The 18,556-nt window shown below is 36.9% G+C and overlaps 1 protein-coding gene across 2 annotated transcripts; it reads right to left on the minus strand.

The window, feature by feature from the left end:
* Positions 1-34: 34 nt before the first annotated feature.
* LOC132280979 (protein HLB1) lies at positions 35-18,325 on the minus strand. Of its 2 annotated transcripts, XM_059782723.1 has the most exons (14): positions 17,671-18,323; positions 15,918-16,040; positions 15,143-15,212; positions 14,657-14,770; positions 14,321-14,404; positions 13,166-13,216; positions 12,924-12,953; positions 12,697-12,759; positions 12,503-12,568; positions 12,064-12,192; positions 11,329-11,364; positions 10,707-10,826; positions 4,272-4,460; positions 35-445 (listed from the first exon to the last, which is right to left on the minus strand). In XM_059782723.1, exons 1-14 carry the CDS (start codon positions 18,114-18,116, stop codon positions 335-337), a joined length of 1,632 nt encoding a protein of 543 aa, XP_059638706.1. In that variant the 5' UTR covers positions 18,117-18,323; the 3' UTR covers positions 35-334. The 2 variants fall into 2 exon arrangements, with proteins under 2 accessions (XP_059638706.1, XP_059638707.1); XM_059782724.1 differs by lacking the exon at positions 10,707-10,826 and having other exon boundaries at positions 17,671-18,325.
* Between the last annotated feature and the right edge of the window lie 231 nt (positions 18,326-18,556).

Here is an 18,556-nt window from a genome sequence, read left to right on the forward strand (position 1 = left end):
GTTTCCATATTAAAATCAAAACGAAGTACACAGATGAAGTAAAGGATTCATCAACCTACATATATTTCAACAAAAATAATAATAATAATTTCAAGAATTCTATCGATAAGGTGTTCGAGCTCATCCGTGCAAGCAATACAAGTAAAAATACATAAAGAAATTTTTAAAAAGTTGAGCAATTAAAACCTAGAGGAAAGAAGCACTAAACCTGGTGATATCACAAAGATTAAATAATATACACGAGCCTTATTTAAACAAACAATCTCAATATCTATAACACAACTCATCCACACACAAAATTTGCCGTTGCTGGTGCAATAATATATGTGAAAAATTATCCCGTTATTATGCCCGCTAGAACATCGCTTTTACCTCGTGCAAAGATTGTGTAGACCAAACGGATTGCATCAAGCCATCCATCCAAGGATTCCCATGAATCAGCTACCTGAGGTATCAAAAGGTTAGTCCTAGTTTTCCTAATGTTTTGATAAAGAAAAAACAGAACGTCCTTTCTTCTCCTTAAACAAAAAAATTAATATACTTGTCCTAATTCATTGAAAAACATTAAACAACAAAATTAGAAAGTAAGATTTGCCTACATATTCATCAGGCAAATGCTGAGATAAACTACCAATGAAATAAATATAGCAGAGTTAATATACTTGTGCTTGCTATGTTTGCAATTCCTTTTTTTAACTATAATTATATAAACAGAGAGAGGTGAGAAATAAAAATGGAAATTAAATGCATATCTTTTCTTAGGGTTATTAATATGGGGTGATATGGTCATTTCAAATTCAGATATTTTTTCAATGAAAAACTTTTGTAAATGAAAGGCAATAACGACACTTTACACTAAAATTTAATGGCCATTATGACAACTTTGAAAGGGTCGGTGTAGATTTTTGCAAACATAGCCTACATGTGTAATCATGGTAAACCTCAGTCGTATCAATGCAGTTTACCCAAAAATTAAAGAGTAAAGTGCAGAAAACACCCCTATAATATGTTCACAGTGCTTATCACAAAACACCCTTAAAGTATAAATTTGTATCTTTAATTTTATTTTTTTAATTATATATTTAATGAAAAATGATAACTATATTACCAACGGGCCAGTGACTCAGCGGCGGCATATACGGGTGACCAACTAAGAAAAATAAATAAATTGTTAACCATATTAAATTTTAATTGGGAATAATTTTTTCCTTTTTATAATTATAAAAAGAACTCAGGTATTCATTCCATATGATATATTGTTCATTAATCTGACATATGTGAGAACAAATATAAATTTATTTTTTTGAGATATTTTTTTTCTCCATTTGACGAGTAAAAAAAATACATATATTAGAACTTTCCCATTTATGAGTGGCACTAAAGTACTAGAAAACATAAAACAGTCAACTCAAAGAAAGATAATACACTGTAAGGGGTAATCTATAGAGAGATCCTTAAAAGTGGGTTTAATATAGTTAATGTGCACATAACACCCCTCTACTATGAGATTATTAGCATGGGATAAGTGCAGAAAACACCACTAATGTTTACTCTGCGTAGCACTTTGCCCCATTATTTTAAAAAATGTGTTTAAAACCCCCTTAATGTATTAACATTATGCGAAAAGACCCCTCAAAATACTTTTTGCAGAAATTTAACTTAAAAGTAATGCTGTAATTCTCATTTTGCCCTTTTACTCTTCTGAAAATGCCCAAACCAAACCATGCATTTATCAAACCTGACATGGCGAAGTTGCTCCAGCAACTCCAGCAAGCTCCAAGCTTTCCCGACCCATTTCGGCAAAGCCCGAGCTACACTTGTGCTCCATATCATACTCAAGTCCGGCGAACCCAAGTTGCAGAGGTCTATGCAGTACCACGACCTGCATGCTTTGAAGTTCGCCAGACAGTTGGGTTCACCGAAGTGGGACAAGGTGCCTTGAAGCTTGTCAGTGTGAACTAGAAAAGAGTTTCAAACGTGGGCTCGCTGGTGTGAACTGGAACTGAGCTTCGAAGTGGGCTCGTCGACAAGCATGAGCGGGAAGCTTCACGAAATTGGGTCTCTCAACGCCGGAGTAAACTTGGTCTGCTCCAGCAAGCCATTAGGCGACCCATTTTCGGCGTGTACCAACCAACCTAGAAGCAAGGTGCGAACAACAGTGAGCTTCACTCACTCCGGCGTGCCACAACTCAAGCGAGACTAGAGACCAACCAAACCATAGAATACCAACACCTGCATGTTCTTCTCCGGCGACAAACCACTCCGGCGAGCTTTCCACTTCATCCATCTACGTCAAACCCAGCTGCAACAAGTGACCAAACAGCGAGTTGCAAGCTACCATTCAAGTTTGGCATGCTCTAGTTCTGTCCGACAACACTACGAGCAACGATGACCCACGGCGAAGGCAATCGAATCCGAAAGCTCCAAGTTTTCACTCTCTTCGTCCCAATTTAAATGTCACTTATGGGCAGTAGTAATTTTTTAAGGGAACATGTGAGACATACATTGCCTGCCTGAAAAATTACTAACTTGCCCTTTTAAGTTTTGAATATTGAAGTTTGAAATTTTAAACTCAAAGGACATATATGGAAAAATGTGAAATATATTGTTTGAAAAAAGAAAGTGGACTATTATTTTGGGGGGCAGATAAAAAAGGAAATCGTGACACTTATTTTGGGACGGAGGGAGTATTTGCATGAACCACAACGGTAACAGCGACTGAATCAAAAGCATTCTAGTCAGGTCCGGTGAAGCTCTACACTGGTGTACTTCAGGTCCCGTGACACCAACGTCTCTCAGCTCCGACGAGTTTCCCTCTGTTCAGACTATCGTCCAGACTACAAGCTACTAGACCCACAAGCTCCAGTGAAGTACACAGTTTCAGTTCCGGCAACCACACCTTAGTTCGCCAAGCTTCTACCCGACGGTGAACTAAAGCTTCAACAAGAAGTTTTGGAGGGAACTCGCCGGGGTGAACTGGGTTTCGCTACTTGGAGCTTCATTGGAAACAATGGAAGCTTCTGTTCGAAGCTTGAGAAAGATGGATTCGAAAAAATCCGAGTAACATGCCGGAAAATCCAAACCCAATATGCGGTAAGAGAATTTGGGAAAACACATTCGGAGGCAAAGTCTTTGAGGAAGAATTGGAAGAGTTTATTGGATAGATTGTCAGTGGGGCTCGTCGGAGAAGGAACTGGGTTTTGGAGAAATAGTGGCGGTGGTACCCTTTTTAGTCATTTCACAAAATGCTATTTTTTTTTTTTATATAAATTTTATAAAATGTGTCAAGGGCATTTAGTCCAACTCTATCTTAAGACTTAAATGTGTAAGTAGGACCTATTAGCACAAATGTTATGGTTTAGGGGTGTTTTTCGCACGTGGGGTGTGATACGCACTGTAAGCATACTATAGAGGTGTTTTCTACACTTTGCCCTTATTAGCATACACACCCCATTGGGCATTTTCGGAAGAGTAAAAGGGCAAAACGGGTATTACAACATTACTTTACATCTTCTTTCTGCAAAAAGTAATTTGAGGGGTGTTTCCGCTCAATTTTAAAAGAATAAGGGGGTTAATAGCACACTTTTTAAAATAGGGTATGCGGAGTATACTCTAGGGGTGTTTTCTGCACTTTACCCAAAATTAAATAGCAAAATCATTTTAAACTAAGTAAAAAACAGAGAAATATTTTTAATTTTTTTCTGGTTTCAGGTCAAAGCTCGGTACACAAAGATCCTTAAGGGGTTACTAATAGGTCCGGTGTCTCAAAGTTAAAATTCTAGGGGCAGAATTTTAGCCAACAGATTTTCAAATTAAACTTTCATTTGAATCTACAGCAGTAAACAAAAAGAACGTGCCAGCAGACTTCAATTCCTTAAAAAGTGGTTGACCAAAGCTAAGACGGAAAATTGGGTTGCAGACGAATCATACCGACATCATAGCCGAGAAGGTTTACTAGAAACAAACTAACCCCCAGTTCTAGTCATAAGCACTGGTGACTGCGATTGGAAGAGAGGGCTATAACATAAAAATACGAAGAAAAAAAAAGGTATTGACTTATTTCAAAAAGTGATGGAGATTAAAGTTTGCAATATTGATTGACCTGTTTGTTCATTTTCCCGCTCAGGTTTCAAAGCAGTACTACACATACTCAAGAATGTAGATGATGCATTCTCTTCACATGGCTAAGTAATGACACTATGAACATGGGATATAATGCAATATTTGGTGGAGTTGGGAAAAATTAGAACGGAGAAGCGAAGGATACTTACTAAGAAAACTGGCCCATGAATTGTATCAATGCAGAGGCCTGCACCAGGTGGTAAAGTCAGATCAGCACATGCTGATATAGAGACAATATCTGGAACATCTACTCTAATAGCCAATCCATTTATATTCATTGTATCTCCTGATTTGGCAGAAAGGCTTCTTGACATCTGTCTTTGCTCAACGTTATTAAGCTGCAAGTAAAGTTGAATTCAGTCACAATCTATTGCTTCATAAATAACATTAATTTCTTTGGGAAGACAATGATAGTTTTTTTTGCAAAAACTGAACATACAGAAAATAAATTGCTTCAGAGATTTTTCAATTCCAGTGGGAAAATAAACTTATAACAAGTTCCTAGGCAGAGGTATAGCCCGACTTTGATGGGAGATAAAAAGAAATATCAATATCAATATCAAAACATGATGAACAATAAAAGATGCTATGTGATATATTATTTGGTTAATTTTGAGGTTCATTGCGTTTTGTGTATTCTTCAGGAGTGCTCCCCTCTTGAGCGCCTTTAACGAAAACTTAATTATCAAAAAAAAAATGAGGTTCACTATGGCCCTTGTTTACTGGTTGTTAGAATGTTTTATATATACACACACACACACGTGTTGGGTCATTATGTAATTATATAGAGTTGATAGGGCCCTCGTGTTATTAAGTGATACTTGTTCTCTTTATATAAGCCTACATAGGCTTATTAGGTTTAGTGTGTTGAAATACAAGAAATGGTTGCTCTCTCTCTCTCATATGATTTTGAACATGGTATCAGAGCAACACGATCATGGGTGTGAGAGTCTGTAATTGGGTTGTTCTTGTATAAGATCGGCATCGCGATTGTGGTGTTGGTGGTCTCTGCTGGCAGTTCCTCATTTGACCAGATCCGGACCGTTTGACCAGATCCGGCCCGTTTGACCAAATCTGGCCTGTTTGCCTAGATCCGGCCCGTTCGACAGGTTCGTCCAGAATACAAATTCTACAATTTTTTTTTTTTTCTTCTCTGTTTTGCTGAATTCAACTTGGCGTTCAATTCTGATTTGCTTTCTCCCACGTCCAGTCTCCATTCTCCCATGACTTCAGTTAAACTCAATGGGAAGAATTACATACTGTGGGCTAAATCTGTTGCAATTTTTCTCAAAGGCAGAGGTCTTGGTACTCATCTGACTAAAGATAAACTCAAGGAAACTGATGCTTCTTTTGCTGCATGGGAAAAGGAAGATGCTCAGATCATCTCTGTGATGATAAACAGTATTGAACCCCAAATCAGTTCAACTTTACTTTATTTGGATACTGCCAAGGAGATATGGGACAGATTGCAGCAATTGTATTCTGGGATAATATCACTCGAGTTTATGAGCTTTGTGAGCAGTACTTCAATCTTGAACAAGGTAATCACAGTAAAGAAGAGAATTATTCCAAAGTTATGGGAGTCTGTGAGGAGCTGAATATGTATTAGCCCATTACTGCTGATGTTCGAAGTATGCAACAACAGCGTGAGGACTTTAATGTTGTCCGTTTTCTTACTGGTTTGTCATCAGCATACGAGTCTTTTCGTGCACAGATTATGGGCAGTCCCACACTTCCATCTCTTGCTGAGGTGTTTTCTCGACTTCAGCATGCTACACTTGCAAGTGACACCTCCAATTTGAATATTGGACAGAGTGGTGAGCGTTTAACATTGGTAGTTTCAAAGGATGAACATAATGCTTATCATGGAAGTCGTGGGGGACGCTCCACACGTGGTGGTCGTGATTCACGGGGAGGACGTGGCCGTGGCAGGGAATCAAGAAAATGTACTCATTGTGGTCTTTCTAATTATACTGTGAACTTTTGTTGGGACCTTCATGGCAAACCATCTAGTTATGTAAATCAAGTTTCCTCCTCTCCAAATGATGTTGCTTCTGGATCTCACAACATAGCTGAATCAGACACAGTCCCTGTTCCACGGGATGAGTATACTCAGTTTTTGTCTTATAAGCAAGCATCTAATTCATCTTCCACGGCTACCTTTGCCCAGTCAGGTACTGCACACACGTGCCTATTGTCTTCCACTCGTAGTCCTTGGATCATAAACACTGGAGCATCTGATCATATGACTAGATGTTCTTCTCTTCTATCTGATTTTAATTCTGTACCTCTTTCTTAAAGTGTTACTCTTGCTAATGGTTCATCCACTGAGGTTTCAGGTTTGGGGATAGCTCAACTTAGTGATTCCCTGTCTCTCTCGTCTGTTTTACATGTTCCTCAGTTTCCTTTTAATTTAATGTCTATCAGTAAGCTTACTAAATCTCTCCAGTGCTTTGTTACATTTTATCCTACTTCTTGTGTGTTTCAGGATCTCAAGACGAAGAAGAAGATTGGTACGGGGCATGAAGCTGGTGGCTTATATTATTTTGATTTGGAACCTTATCCTGTGGCTCTTCAGTCTTCTCTGTCTCCATTCCAGTGGCACTGTCGTCTTGGTCACCCGTCACTTCAAGTTTTGCAGCGTCAAATTCCTAGTCTTAGTCATTTAAAATTCTTGTCATGTGAAGTTTGTCAACTTAGTAAGCACCATCGCGTGTCTTTCAAGTCTAGGGTTAATAATCGTGTCTCTAGTCCCTTTCATTTGGTTCATTCAGATGTATGGAGTCCAATAAAGCATTCTTCAATAAATAAATTTCATTATTTTGTGACATTTGTGGATGATTATTCTCACCTGACTTGGTTGTTTCTAATGAAAGATCGTTCAGAGTTATTTTTAATTTTTCAAAAATTTCGAAAAGACATCAAAACTCAGTTTGGATGTCCAATTCGCATTCTACGTTCTGATAATGCTAAAGAATATTCTTCAACTCCCTTTGATACATGTCTTAGTGATAAAGAAATTATTCATCAAAATTCATGTGTTTATACTCCTCAACAAAATGGAGTTGCAAAACATAAGAATCGACATCTCTTAGAAGTAACTCGTGCTCTTTTGTTTCATATGTGTATGCCTAAACGGTTTTGGGGTGATGCGGTTCTTACTGCCCGTCATCTTATTAACCGTATGCCGTCATCTGTATTAGATGGCAAATCTCCACATTCTATTTTATTTCTTGATTCTCTCTTGTTTTCTCTTACTCCTAGAGTTTTTGGATGTGTATGTTATGTCCACAATCTTGGCCCTGGTTTTGATAAACTAGACCCACGTGCCACAAAGTGTGTATTTCTTGGCTACTCTCGTTCTCACAAAGGTTATCGCTGCTATAGTCCTGTTTCTCAATGGTACTTTATTAGCGCGAATGTAACCTTTTGTGAGTCCATCCCATATTTTTCAGACACTGATTCACTTCTTGATATCACTCTTGAGTCACCTCTTTCTGCAGTTCCTCTTCCCTCACCTTCTCTTCAACCTAGATCTCTGGTTCCTTTGCCCGCCCCGTTATGGGTGTACACTCGAAGACCAAAGCCATCTGCTGTCGTGCCTCCTCCATCGTCTTCAGAGTCTTTGGATCCAACAGATTCCTTGCCTATTGCACTTCATAAAGCTACTCATTCGTGTGTCACTAATCATCGTATTGCTCAATATGTCTCTTATAATTCCTTATCGCCATCATTCTCATGTTTTTCCTCTCAGTTGTCTACTACATTTGTTCCTAAGACTGTGCAGGATGCTTTGTCTGATTCGGGCTAGAGGAAAGCCATGCAAGATGAAATTGATGCTTTGCATAAGAATGGCACATGGAATCTTGTTCCATTACCTCCAGGTGCCAAACCTGTTGGTTGTCGCTAGGTATATACTGTGAAGTATCTTCCAGATGGGTCCGTTGAGCGTTTAAAAACACGTCTTGTTGCCAAAGGTTATACCCAGACTTATGGTATTGACTATGATGAGATGTTTGCCCCCGTTGCTAAGATTTCTTCTATTCGTATTTTGATTTCTCTTGCTGCTAATAGAAATTGGCCTCTGCTTCAGTTAGACGTTAAAAATGCTTTTTTGCATGGTGACTTAGCAGAAGAGGTTTATATGGAGCAACCACCTGGGTTTGTTGCTTAGGGGGAGTATCTTCACACTGTTTGTCGCCTTAAAAAGGCCCTGTATGGATTGAAACAATCTCCACGGGCTTGGTTTGAAAAATTCTTTGCGGTGGCATTAAAATTTGGTCTTAACAGATGTCAAACCGACCATTCGGTGTTTCACCAGTGCACTAAGGCTGGCTTCATATTTCTTGTGGTGTATGCAGATGATATTGTGATCACATGTGATGATTCTGAAGGCACTGCTAAGTTGAAATTGTTTCTACAATATCGATTCCACACTAAAGACTGGGGTAAACTTAGGTATTTCTTGGGTATTGAAGTTGCTAGATCCAAGAAGGGTATAAGTTTATCCTAACGAAAATATGTGTTGGACTTATTAGAAGAAACAGGTACGTTGGGTGGTCGTCCGGTTGATGCTCCTATGGATTCAAATACAAAACTTGTGTCTGATGAGGGTGATTTATTTAATGACCCGGGCAGATTTCGTCGCCTTATTGGGAAATTAATTTATCTCACTGTCATTCGACGTGATATTTCATATGCAGTTAGTGTTGTAAGTCAGTTTATGGGAGTCCCTAGAATGCCACATTGGATTGCTGTTCTTCGGATTATCCGATATCTCAAGCAAGCTCCAGTGTTTGGGTTACTATATAAATCAAATGATCATCTCAGAGTAAAAGGTTTTACAGATGCTGACTGTGCTGGTTCTCCTTCAGATAGGAGATCTACTACAGGCTACTGCACATTTGTAGGAGGAAATCTTGTTACATGGCGAAGTAAAAAGCAAACGGTGGTAGCTCGATCTAGTGCTGAAGCTGAGTATAGGGCAATGGCCCATACCACTAGTGAGTTGACATGGCTACAAAATTTTCTAAAAGAACTTGGGTTGACAGTTGAAGCTCCTACTCCATTGTTCTGTGATAATCAAGCAACAGTTCACATTGCATCAAATCCTGTGTTTCATGAGAGGACCAAACATATTGAAGTTGATTGTCACTTCATTCGGGAAAAAATATTATGTGGGAGCATCTCTACTCCATTCGTGAAGTCTGAAGATCAATTAGCTGATATGTTTACCAAAGCATTGGGTCATAACCGGTTAAAACTATCTGTTCCAAGCTGGGATTATTTGATATATATTCTCCAGCTTGAGGGGGAGTGTTAGAATGTTATATATATATATACATGTGTTGGGTCATTCTGTAATTATATATAGTTGATAGGGCCCCTGTGTTATTAAGTAATACTTGTTCTCTTTATATAAGCCTACAAAGGCTTATTAGGTTTAGTGTGTTGAAATACAAGAAATGGTTGCTCTCTCTCTCTCTCTCATATGATTTTGAACACTGGTGATGGCCTGAGTATCTTGCAATATCCCATAAAAATTTCCAAAATACTGGTTGGTTATATATCAGCTAGGAAGCACGGACACTCCAAAATGGGCGAAGAATCCGTGTCCGACACGTGTCGGACACGAACACGCGTCGGACATGCCCCGACACGTGTCGAACACGCCAAAAAACGTGTCTGGAATTTTTTTATTTTTTTTTATTTTCGGACACGGCTCAGACAGCTCGGACACACTTTTCTGGAATTTTTTTTTTTTTTTTTTTAAATTTTTAATGCTGATATGTTAAATTTTTTTTTTTTTTTAAATTTTTTAATGCTGATATGTTCTATTTTTTGTTTTGTACTACCCTAAAGATGCTGATATATATATATACTAACCTAAAGATGTCACAATTCGCTGTGTCCGTGTCCTAAAGATGCTGATATATATATATACTAACATATCAGTGATATATATTATATATTCCAACCTAAACATATCAGTGTTTTTTTAAAAAAATTATTAATGCTGATATATATATATATACTATTCGCCGTGTCCGTGTCCTAATTTTTTTGGATTTGCCGTGTCGCCGTGTCCGTGTCGTGTCATATCCGTGTCCCGTATCCGTGTCCGTGCTTCTTAGTATATCAGCATCAGTGTTATTTTAATGATTGAGCATGACATGTCTAATGGAATCATCACTGGTGTCATGGTCATGAAAACCATATAGCAGGAAAAAGAATATAACCATTTCCAAACAGGCCAATCATCACACATGAGAAAGACGTCTTAAGAACCCTTCTTCTATATCATACAGCCTCCATAGAATCAACTGTCAGCAAAACTAAAACTTGAACATGTTCATTTTTATCAAGAAATATGCAACCAAAACAATGAAGATGTATTAACAATTTCTGATGGTACTCAGGTCAATCCTAGAGGACTTGTGAGAAAATGATTCGAAAGCTCAAATAACATTAAATTATTTTTTAAAAAAAAAAGGAATCCACCTTTTTAAGCATGAAAGCACACAACAGAAGCAAACCCATACATGTGTCACATTTTATTATTCACGATTGAAGACATGAACTACCTGTTGAAGCCCTTCGTGATTCAAAATAAACTGTGTACGTTTCCAATCACTATGAGGTGAAACTAAATTCCCCGCAGGGGGTGCCATCAGATAGCCAACTTTTAGATAAGGTAAAGGCAACTGTCATCAAATAAGCCCTGTTAGAACTACAATTTGGAAAAACAATGACTGCATCTGGACAAATTAAACTACACACTTGCAGACCATATAAGTTCTTTAAATTTCATTAGGTGAGCTTCGCGTATAACTGTGAACTGATATTTAGCAAATAAAATAAAAGAAAGAAATAGAAGGAAAATCATATATAAGGTATGAAATATTTCAACCAGTTGAAATGTATTGACATTGGTCCCACCAAGGTGAGCTAATGATTGACTAGGAATGCTTTGATGCAACAAGTGATTGAAGTGCAATAGCTAGTGGAATAAGATGCACAAACAAGATTTAGCAGTTGAGGGGCAAGGTTCAGGTAACTACACCTTTTACTTTCTCTTTTGATAAGAAAATCATCTAATTAAATGACAAAGGTACAAAGGAAGTAGATGGTTTATGAATGGGCTTGAAAGATTTTTTTTTTTAAATACAGAGAGAGAGAGAGAGAGAGAGAGAGAGAGGTACTGACCATGGAGCGCACAAGCTTCAAGGCACTACCATAAACCTGTAAATAACAAATATCACATGAAAAAAGAAACGAACTTTACAGCTCAGAAGGCGTAGGAAAATGAATTCTATGTTATTAAGTAACTAAATTAAAGACAAAAAGTACTAAAACAGCTCCTTCTGAAACCACAATTACTTCATATAAGTGTATGGAAAGTTAAACAGCTAGAAAGCGGCTGCTTTTCCTCATTCTCTTTTTACCTCTTTCACATCATTGTACAACGGATGTGGAAAAAGTAAAACCAATTTTAAAATAGTACTGGCAAATTGCGAAGGAAAACCAATTTTTAAAAATCTAGCATATGATCTAAATCAACGAATCTAATCTAGTACCAAAATTAAGTTTTAGTGTTCTGTTTGAAACTTGGAAAACAGGATGGACAGCAAAAAGAAATTATAGGGTATTTCATTGTTCCTTGTTTGGTTGCATTAGAATCCTGAACAAAAAGAAAAATGAAAGGGCCAGCTGGAGAAGAGAATTTTAATGACTTCAAAGAAACCCTATTTTCCACATAGATCAGTGAGGAAACATGAGAAAACTTGAGAGGAAAGTGAGTCAACATGTTACGCGTAGATGAATTCCTTCATCTGATTTTCCTTTCCTTGTCATTCCATTTCCTTCTTATTTCCTTTATTGTTCCTGAGAACCAACAAAGCCTAAAGGAATTGAATAGGAAGAACAACATGAGGTACTTACGGAGTAAGTCGGTTTCAGTGCATGAGCAGCAGCAATGTAGATTGCAGATTGGCTGTACAACTCACTAGGGGTAACTTCTTTCGCATTGCTTGATCCCCCAATTCTCGTTGTGTCCTCGGCTAATGAATACTACAAACATAGGATAATAAGAAAGAACCAAGCTGTATCTCTCATTTTGCAATGAAGTCAATATCCCAAAATAATGTCATTGAAAACATAACATCATGCTCCTGGAAAAAGAAAGGACACGCCACCAAGGCTCTAAACTAGTGGTATTTCCTCCTCCTCCCACATGGGAGGTTGAGGGTTCAAGTCTCCCATAGGGGCAATAGTGGATTTGTGAGTGTGTCGGGTGTGCGTGTTCTTACCTTTTTCTTTTTTAAAAAGGAAAAAGAGAAAAAAAAAAAAATGGAAAGATATGATAGGATGCCAAACTAACCAGAACAGTGCCAAGGTTGTAAATTGCCCTATGGAAGTCGAATTGCAACTCTATTGCTGCACGGAACTGCATTATAACACAAGGTATCAGATGCAAAGAACATAGAACTTGCTCATAGAATGAATACAAGGTAACTCCGCAATTCATTGATGTACATTATCCAAGCACCCTCATGCCTCCATATAACTTTGTACCTTACTAATTGCAGTTTTCACAATTGTTTGCTTTTCTCGTGCAGGAACAATTGCACTGAGTTCCTGGAATGCACATTTATAACATAAATCCAATGAAACATCCAAATATTCTACCAAAATATTACAAGAACAATGAAACAAAAAGCTCCACAAACACTCTAAAAATATAAGTACTGAATGATTAAAGGAGTTAGTTTTGTTGGCAAGGTTTGTTTAGCTAAAAGTACCTGCAGAGCAAGTCCCCAGTTGTTGAGTGCCTGGAATAATTTATTGTGAAGTTACTACCAGAAAATAAAAACACAAACATGTTTGCAACTTCTCCAGCAATTCATATGAGAGTACATGATCATAGATATCAAGTAAGAAGAAAATATAGAATAAACGAAGGGTAATGCAATGAGTAAGATATTAGGGTTCAGACTTAGAAGGTAATTTTGAGACTAACTCAACAGTTTCTTAAAGATTTTACCTGAGGACTGTTCCAATTGAGTTGGACAGCTTTTTCATAATTTCTAGTTGCCTGCACATTGAAAAGAATAAGAAACATTTTCAGTGTTTCGATATTTTTTCCCAAAAAAATAGATAAGAGTATCTGGTAACTTCTAATTCAAAGAGATTAACAGGCATGGTAGACAAGACAGCATAAGAAGAAGCTAATATTGTATCACGTGTGATTAACTCTTTTTGACATCATAAAGGTAGCCTAAATGGTGAACTTCATAGCAATTACTCACGATTATGAAGCAATAGATCATTTCATAACCACCAGGTTTCCCTATTCCAAATACTAAATGTTGTTTTTACTGAGGCTATGGCCTTGGATAGGGCAGAATGAAAAAAATCGGATTCATGTAGCCGACCTCGGGTAATTTGGAGAAGGTTTTGATGAGTTTAGCAGCACATAATAGCTTAACTTGAGAGCAGGAGACAAATAGCCATCATTATGAAAATTTCAGGCAATAAAAGCCACAAGCAAGATCCCAAGAGTATTTTGCATTGAAACTATGGTAAAGTAAAAGTTAATATATAACTTCCAGTTGGGCTCGTTCATATATTATGCTTTCCAGTAATAGTTGCAAATCAAGGTTAAATGTGTTATACTTGATGGAAATGTACATTTATCAAATACATATGCTGGTGAATATATCAAATTATTGGTTTAATAGTCAAACAAGAAAAATAGTAATACATTTTTAAGGGGCTCCCAGAATAACAGAGACATTAATAAACAACTAAGAATCAGAATCTTGTCCAAAGATTCATACATAACAAGCATATGACTTTCAGAAATTAACACATTGCATCTCAACTATCAAGTTGCTAAATCAATATATGTAAGTACAACCAATGTGACAGTCCCAATTTCCTTTTTTAAGTTTCTCTTTCAATTTTCCAAGTGTCTTAGCATATTTAACATTTACATGAAATTTTCACTTTGCTCCCTGGTAAACCATACTCTCCTTTCAGATTTTGAAGGACCAAACCCCACCTCTAGAACATTACATATAACAATGTTCGGAGAAAACAGAGAAGTTATTGAGCAAAATATCATACTGATGATGTTTGTAAATATAACCATAAAAGCATGAACTATGAGAATAATAATGGAATCAAATGGTCAAACCTGCTTCCAAAGTTCTTCTGCCTCTTTTGTCCGACCACGCATTTTTGCCCGATCAGATATTGCTATAGCCCAATTATAATAAGCCTGGGATTTAATGACAACAAATTATGGATATGTAGTATGAGGTGGATCCAAGTTTTGGAACAATAAATAAACTAATTTGCAGGAGCACATTCTATCTTAAATCTACGTATGCACCAGCAAGAAATTAACTGCAGTCCAAACTGAAAAACCAGTGGCCTTCTGCCAGGTAGATTTTGATCTTGCACGTTGTACAAGTTACTTTAGATTCATCAATATTCGATGTGATTATCCAAATAATGCATCTGAACATACATCATGAAGTGTGGGGCAAAGACGGGTGGCCTCATCGTACTTTTTGCATGCCTCTTCAAGCAAAGCATCTTTAGAAGCTGAACCAGAATCCGGATTAACATTATCTGCACTTTCCTGCACACAGAAGTTGGATCATATAGACAGCGTAATTCCACTTTGCTGCTCTATGGAATTGGTACGATACACTTAAAATTACAGTTACTAATTGTTTTTTATAAAGATAATTATAATATTTTAGTAAACATGACAAATAAAGTAATTAATTTAAATTTTAGAATGATAATACTTATAATACCATTAAATTTAAATCACATGAATTATGTAAACTTTCATATGGAAAATATTAATTCATGTCATGTGAATAATTCTCATCTTCAACAAAAACACATTTTTCTCTGATTAAAAAAACCGAAAAAGTAAACATCCAAACTCTACAAAAATACTGCAAATGGTCGTGAGACAATACTCAAAAGCACAAAGTCAGACCTGAAGAACCAGTGCCCAATTGTAAAGTGCATCATAATCTTCTGGATTTCTCTCTATAGCACTTGCATACCTGAACAGTAACAGCAACAGGTGTTCACGGAAATATGCAGCTAATAATAACATCAAAAGGTGTTCAAGAAATATGCAGCCTAAAACATCAACATAACAGTTCCAATGACATATCAATTTTCCAATAAGATTTTTGGGCAATGGGCTTTCCCTTCCACGGCCATCTTGTTATAGTTACCAAGGAGAGTGATAAGTGTCTTGGGAAATATCTAAAACATTACAAATGAATAAGGTGAGACTTCAAAAAACAGGATTCACATAGAAAAAAACAGTTGGAATAGGTGTGAGATTGTGCTTGGGGGAGGAAAGCTCAACTGTGAAACAGAAAGAGACTTTCGAAAGGAAAAAAGTAAATAAAATAACCACACGCAATAATAGTAGGTTGACTATTTTTAGCTAGTTTAAAATTTAGAGCCATTGAACAACCATATTATTCCATAGGATGGGTAGTAGAAAAACTCAAAAAAATAAATATTAAAAAATAAATAAACAAATAACTCATTACAATAAAGAAACCTCAATAAGCTTGCTTATCAAGCGAATTTCAAGTGTCATATATATAGTCGAAGCATGCAATAAATTGTCGCATAACATTTTGCATGCAGGCAGGTCGCATTTGGTTACAAAATCTTGAAAAGAAAAAATTACAAGCAATGCCAGCCAAGCTGCTAATTAATAAGTCAGAATTACAAGAAATGATGACTACCTCCTGGCAGCAAACGTAAGAATCCGTTGGCGAGACCGACCCTCCTCATCAGCACCTGTGACACTGTTGATCAAGTCCATGGCAGCATTGTTCTGGTCTATTTGCTGTTGTGCAGTTTCTTGACTGCATTCAAATGCATGAAATGGATATGTATTGTGTAAGGAGAAGTACATATAGAAATAGGAACAATAATTCTGTAAGTTCTACTTCAAGCAGGGCAAACAGACAAACACCATATGTAAAATATTTAATTTGTCAATAAAATGGATATATATAGATAAGCACCAATAAATTATCATAAGATGTGTCACAAAATAATAAATTTTTAAATAAAGAAGCAAGAAACTTCTCCTTGCACAATGAAATCAATGCTTCTGTTTACAATATTCTTGTGTTAAATTGTTTTGAGCAAACCATCTTTTATATCAAAACAGGATTTAGAGGAAAATAAAGTGAAGATGTCCCCGTCAACTACTTTCTTCCTTTATTCCACTAGGAAGGACTAGTATATCATGAAATCAGATTCAATAGATTTAGAAATTCATTATTCCATTATGCTACAAAGCCTTATAACACAATGTACGTATAAGGCTCCACACTATGTCATACGTGACCGCTTAGACAATTGCTTACTGTAGTACGGTTTAAAATCTTACCTGGGGTCTTCAAGGACTAACACTGCAGTGACCTCTTCAATATAATCAAAGCCAAAACACACGTATTAGAGTCGAGCATGTCCGCTTGTTTTGCTCAATCTTATGTTCAGCTAGTAAGTATCTATATACTAGGGAGGGGCAATGAGGGATGTGTTCCTCTCTAAAAGTGACAATATATTGCACACAAGATCCTATCTCATTGGTTGTCTTTGACATGTGTATAAACCTCACATGTTTGATTTTAATCACAAGTACTTTTTTCATTCACAATACAAGGGGGTCATCCCCTATCTCAACAAAAGTCCACTTGAAGGGCTCAGGATGCTCACTTTCTCCTTTCTCTCTCACCCCTTTCCTCCTCTTCCTCCATCTATGATCTAAAGCACCCACCTTGGGGCCTTTTAGCATGACATGTATCTTGTCACGAATCCTCACCCACGGCCAATGAATAAACATTGTTCAACAAATCCATACTACAACTCCCTCAAGAACACCATATACTGGATACGGTCTCTTCTCATTATCCCAAGCAACGTTATTTTTCTTATGAAATAAAAAATCAATGCCAGATGAGCACACCAGTAAGAAATGTTTTGATTCAAATTGAAAAAATAAAACAAAGAGCAAGGAAAGTAATGGTACATATATATACAATAAACACATTAAAAATATTTTTTCTTATTTTTGTTGATAATGACAACAACAATGCAATTAACCCATACCGAATTCTATTTTCATCCTTTAGGTGCCCGGTAGTAAATCTTCGAATATTTCTTTAAAAGTCGAAACACAATTCAATTTGAGAATGCCTTCTTAGTCTCAAATATGGAATATATATATATATATATATATATATATATATATATATATATATATATTAATTAATTGCTAAATTTAAGCAAACAATTTCACCAAATTCTCAAAGATCAACTTCAAGACAGAGTAAGCACTCAATTTTTAGCCTATATTCGATTTCACAAGTAACTGCAGTCCATTCCATTCCATTATGAAACACAGAAAAAGGAAAGTTATCATCTTGTAGACTCAATGGAATGGAATCAAATTGAATACGAATCGAAATGAATACGAACACTAACCTGTAGCTGTAGGGAGAGCTGGCTTCGCGTCTTTCGGATTCGGAATCTTCATTCCCATTCCCGTTCCCTTCTCCATTCTTCAATTCATTCAACAATTCTCTCATGGTGAAGGTTCGGCTCCCTCCGTCGTCTTTCCGGAGGTCGGCCTGCTGCTTAGCTTCTTCTGGTTCTTGTTCAACCGCGGCGGCGTCATTGGATTGGTCATCAGGCTTGGGATCAGTAGTAGTAGTAACTTTTTGCGATTGGATCGATTCGTTGTCGTCTAATTTTCGTTGGTTGAGCTTGGAATCTGCATCGGTTGTGTCGACTACGTCATGATTTGATTGAATTCCGTTGTCTTTAGATTCGTGTGGTGCTTGATCTGCACCATTTGCAGCAGCAGGAGGAGGTTGTGATTCGTTTGGTTGGATTAGCGACTCGGAATCTTCGGCGTTTGATGAAGACATTAGCAGCGACACGCAAGATTAGGGCTTTTTGCTTCTGATTTCTGAAGGAATTTATGGAAGGGCTCTGGAGAGCTTCAATTTCGAAGACTGATAAGAATTGAGAACCAACACACCACGCGCGCGCACACAGATCTGTTGTCTATATAGGAGTAAAATATAATTACAAAAAGTATAACGACAACATGAAATATGTTTTGAGTACTCGAGTATAATGTATATTTGTTGCCGAGGCAGTGTTTTTTTACATATATATATGAAATCTAAGTAAAACAAAAGGACTTTCCAAAATTACTCTGTTGAGGCGTGACTATTCAAAAGTTCTATTTTTCCTGTTATGTCATTTTTTAAATTAAAAAAAAAAAAATTTGGTTTTTTTTTTTTTTGGTTTTTTTCTGGCAAACACAGGAAAATTTACAAAGCGAAACTGCCATAATCAGCCG

This window comes from Cornus florida, unplaced genomic scaffold (assembly GCF_030987335.1).
Source record: "Cornus florida cultivar Cherokee Brave unplaced genomic scaffold, ASM3098733v1 CherokeeBrave_3.0.0_Hap2_Chr11, whole genome shotgun sequence".
In the NCBI taxonomy this organism is placed as follows: domain Eukaryota; kingdom Viridiplantae; phylum Streptophyta; class Magnoliopsida; order Cornales; family Cornaceae; genus Cornus; species Cornus florida.

Excerpts from the sequence above, each read along its gene's own strand:
- LOC132280979 (XM_059782723.1), bottom strand. The coding sequence starts at position 18,116 with ATGTCTTCATCAAACGCCGAAGATTCCGAGTCGCTAATCCAACCAAAC. Across the intron at positions 14,771-15,142 it reads ATTGGGCACTGGTTCTTCAG|GAAAGTGCAGATAATGTTAA; the intron begins GTCTGACTTTGT and ends TTCTGTGTGCAG. Across the intron at positions 12,760-12,923 it reads ACTGGGGACTTGCTCTGCAG|GAACTCAGTGCAATTGTTCC; the intron begins GTACTTTTAGCT and ends TGTGCATTCCAG.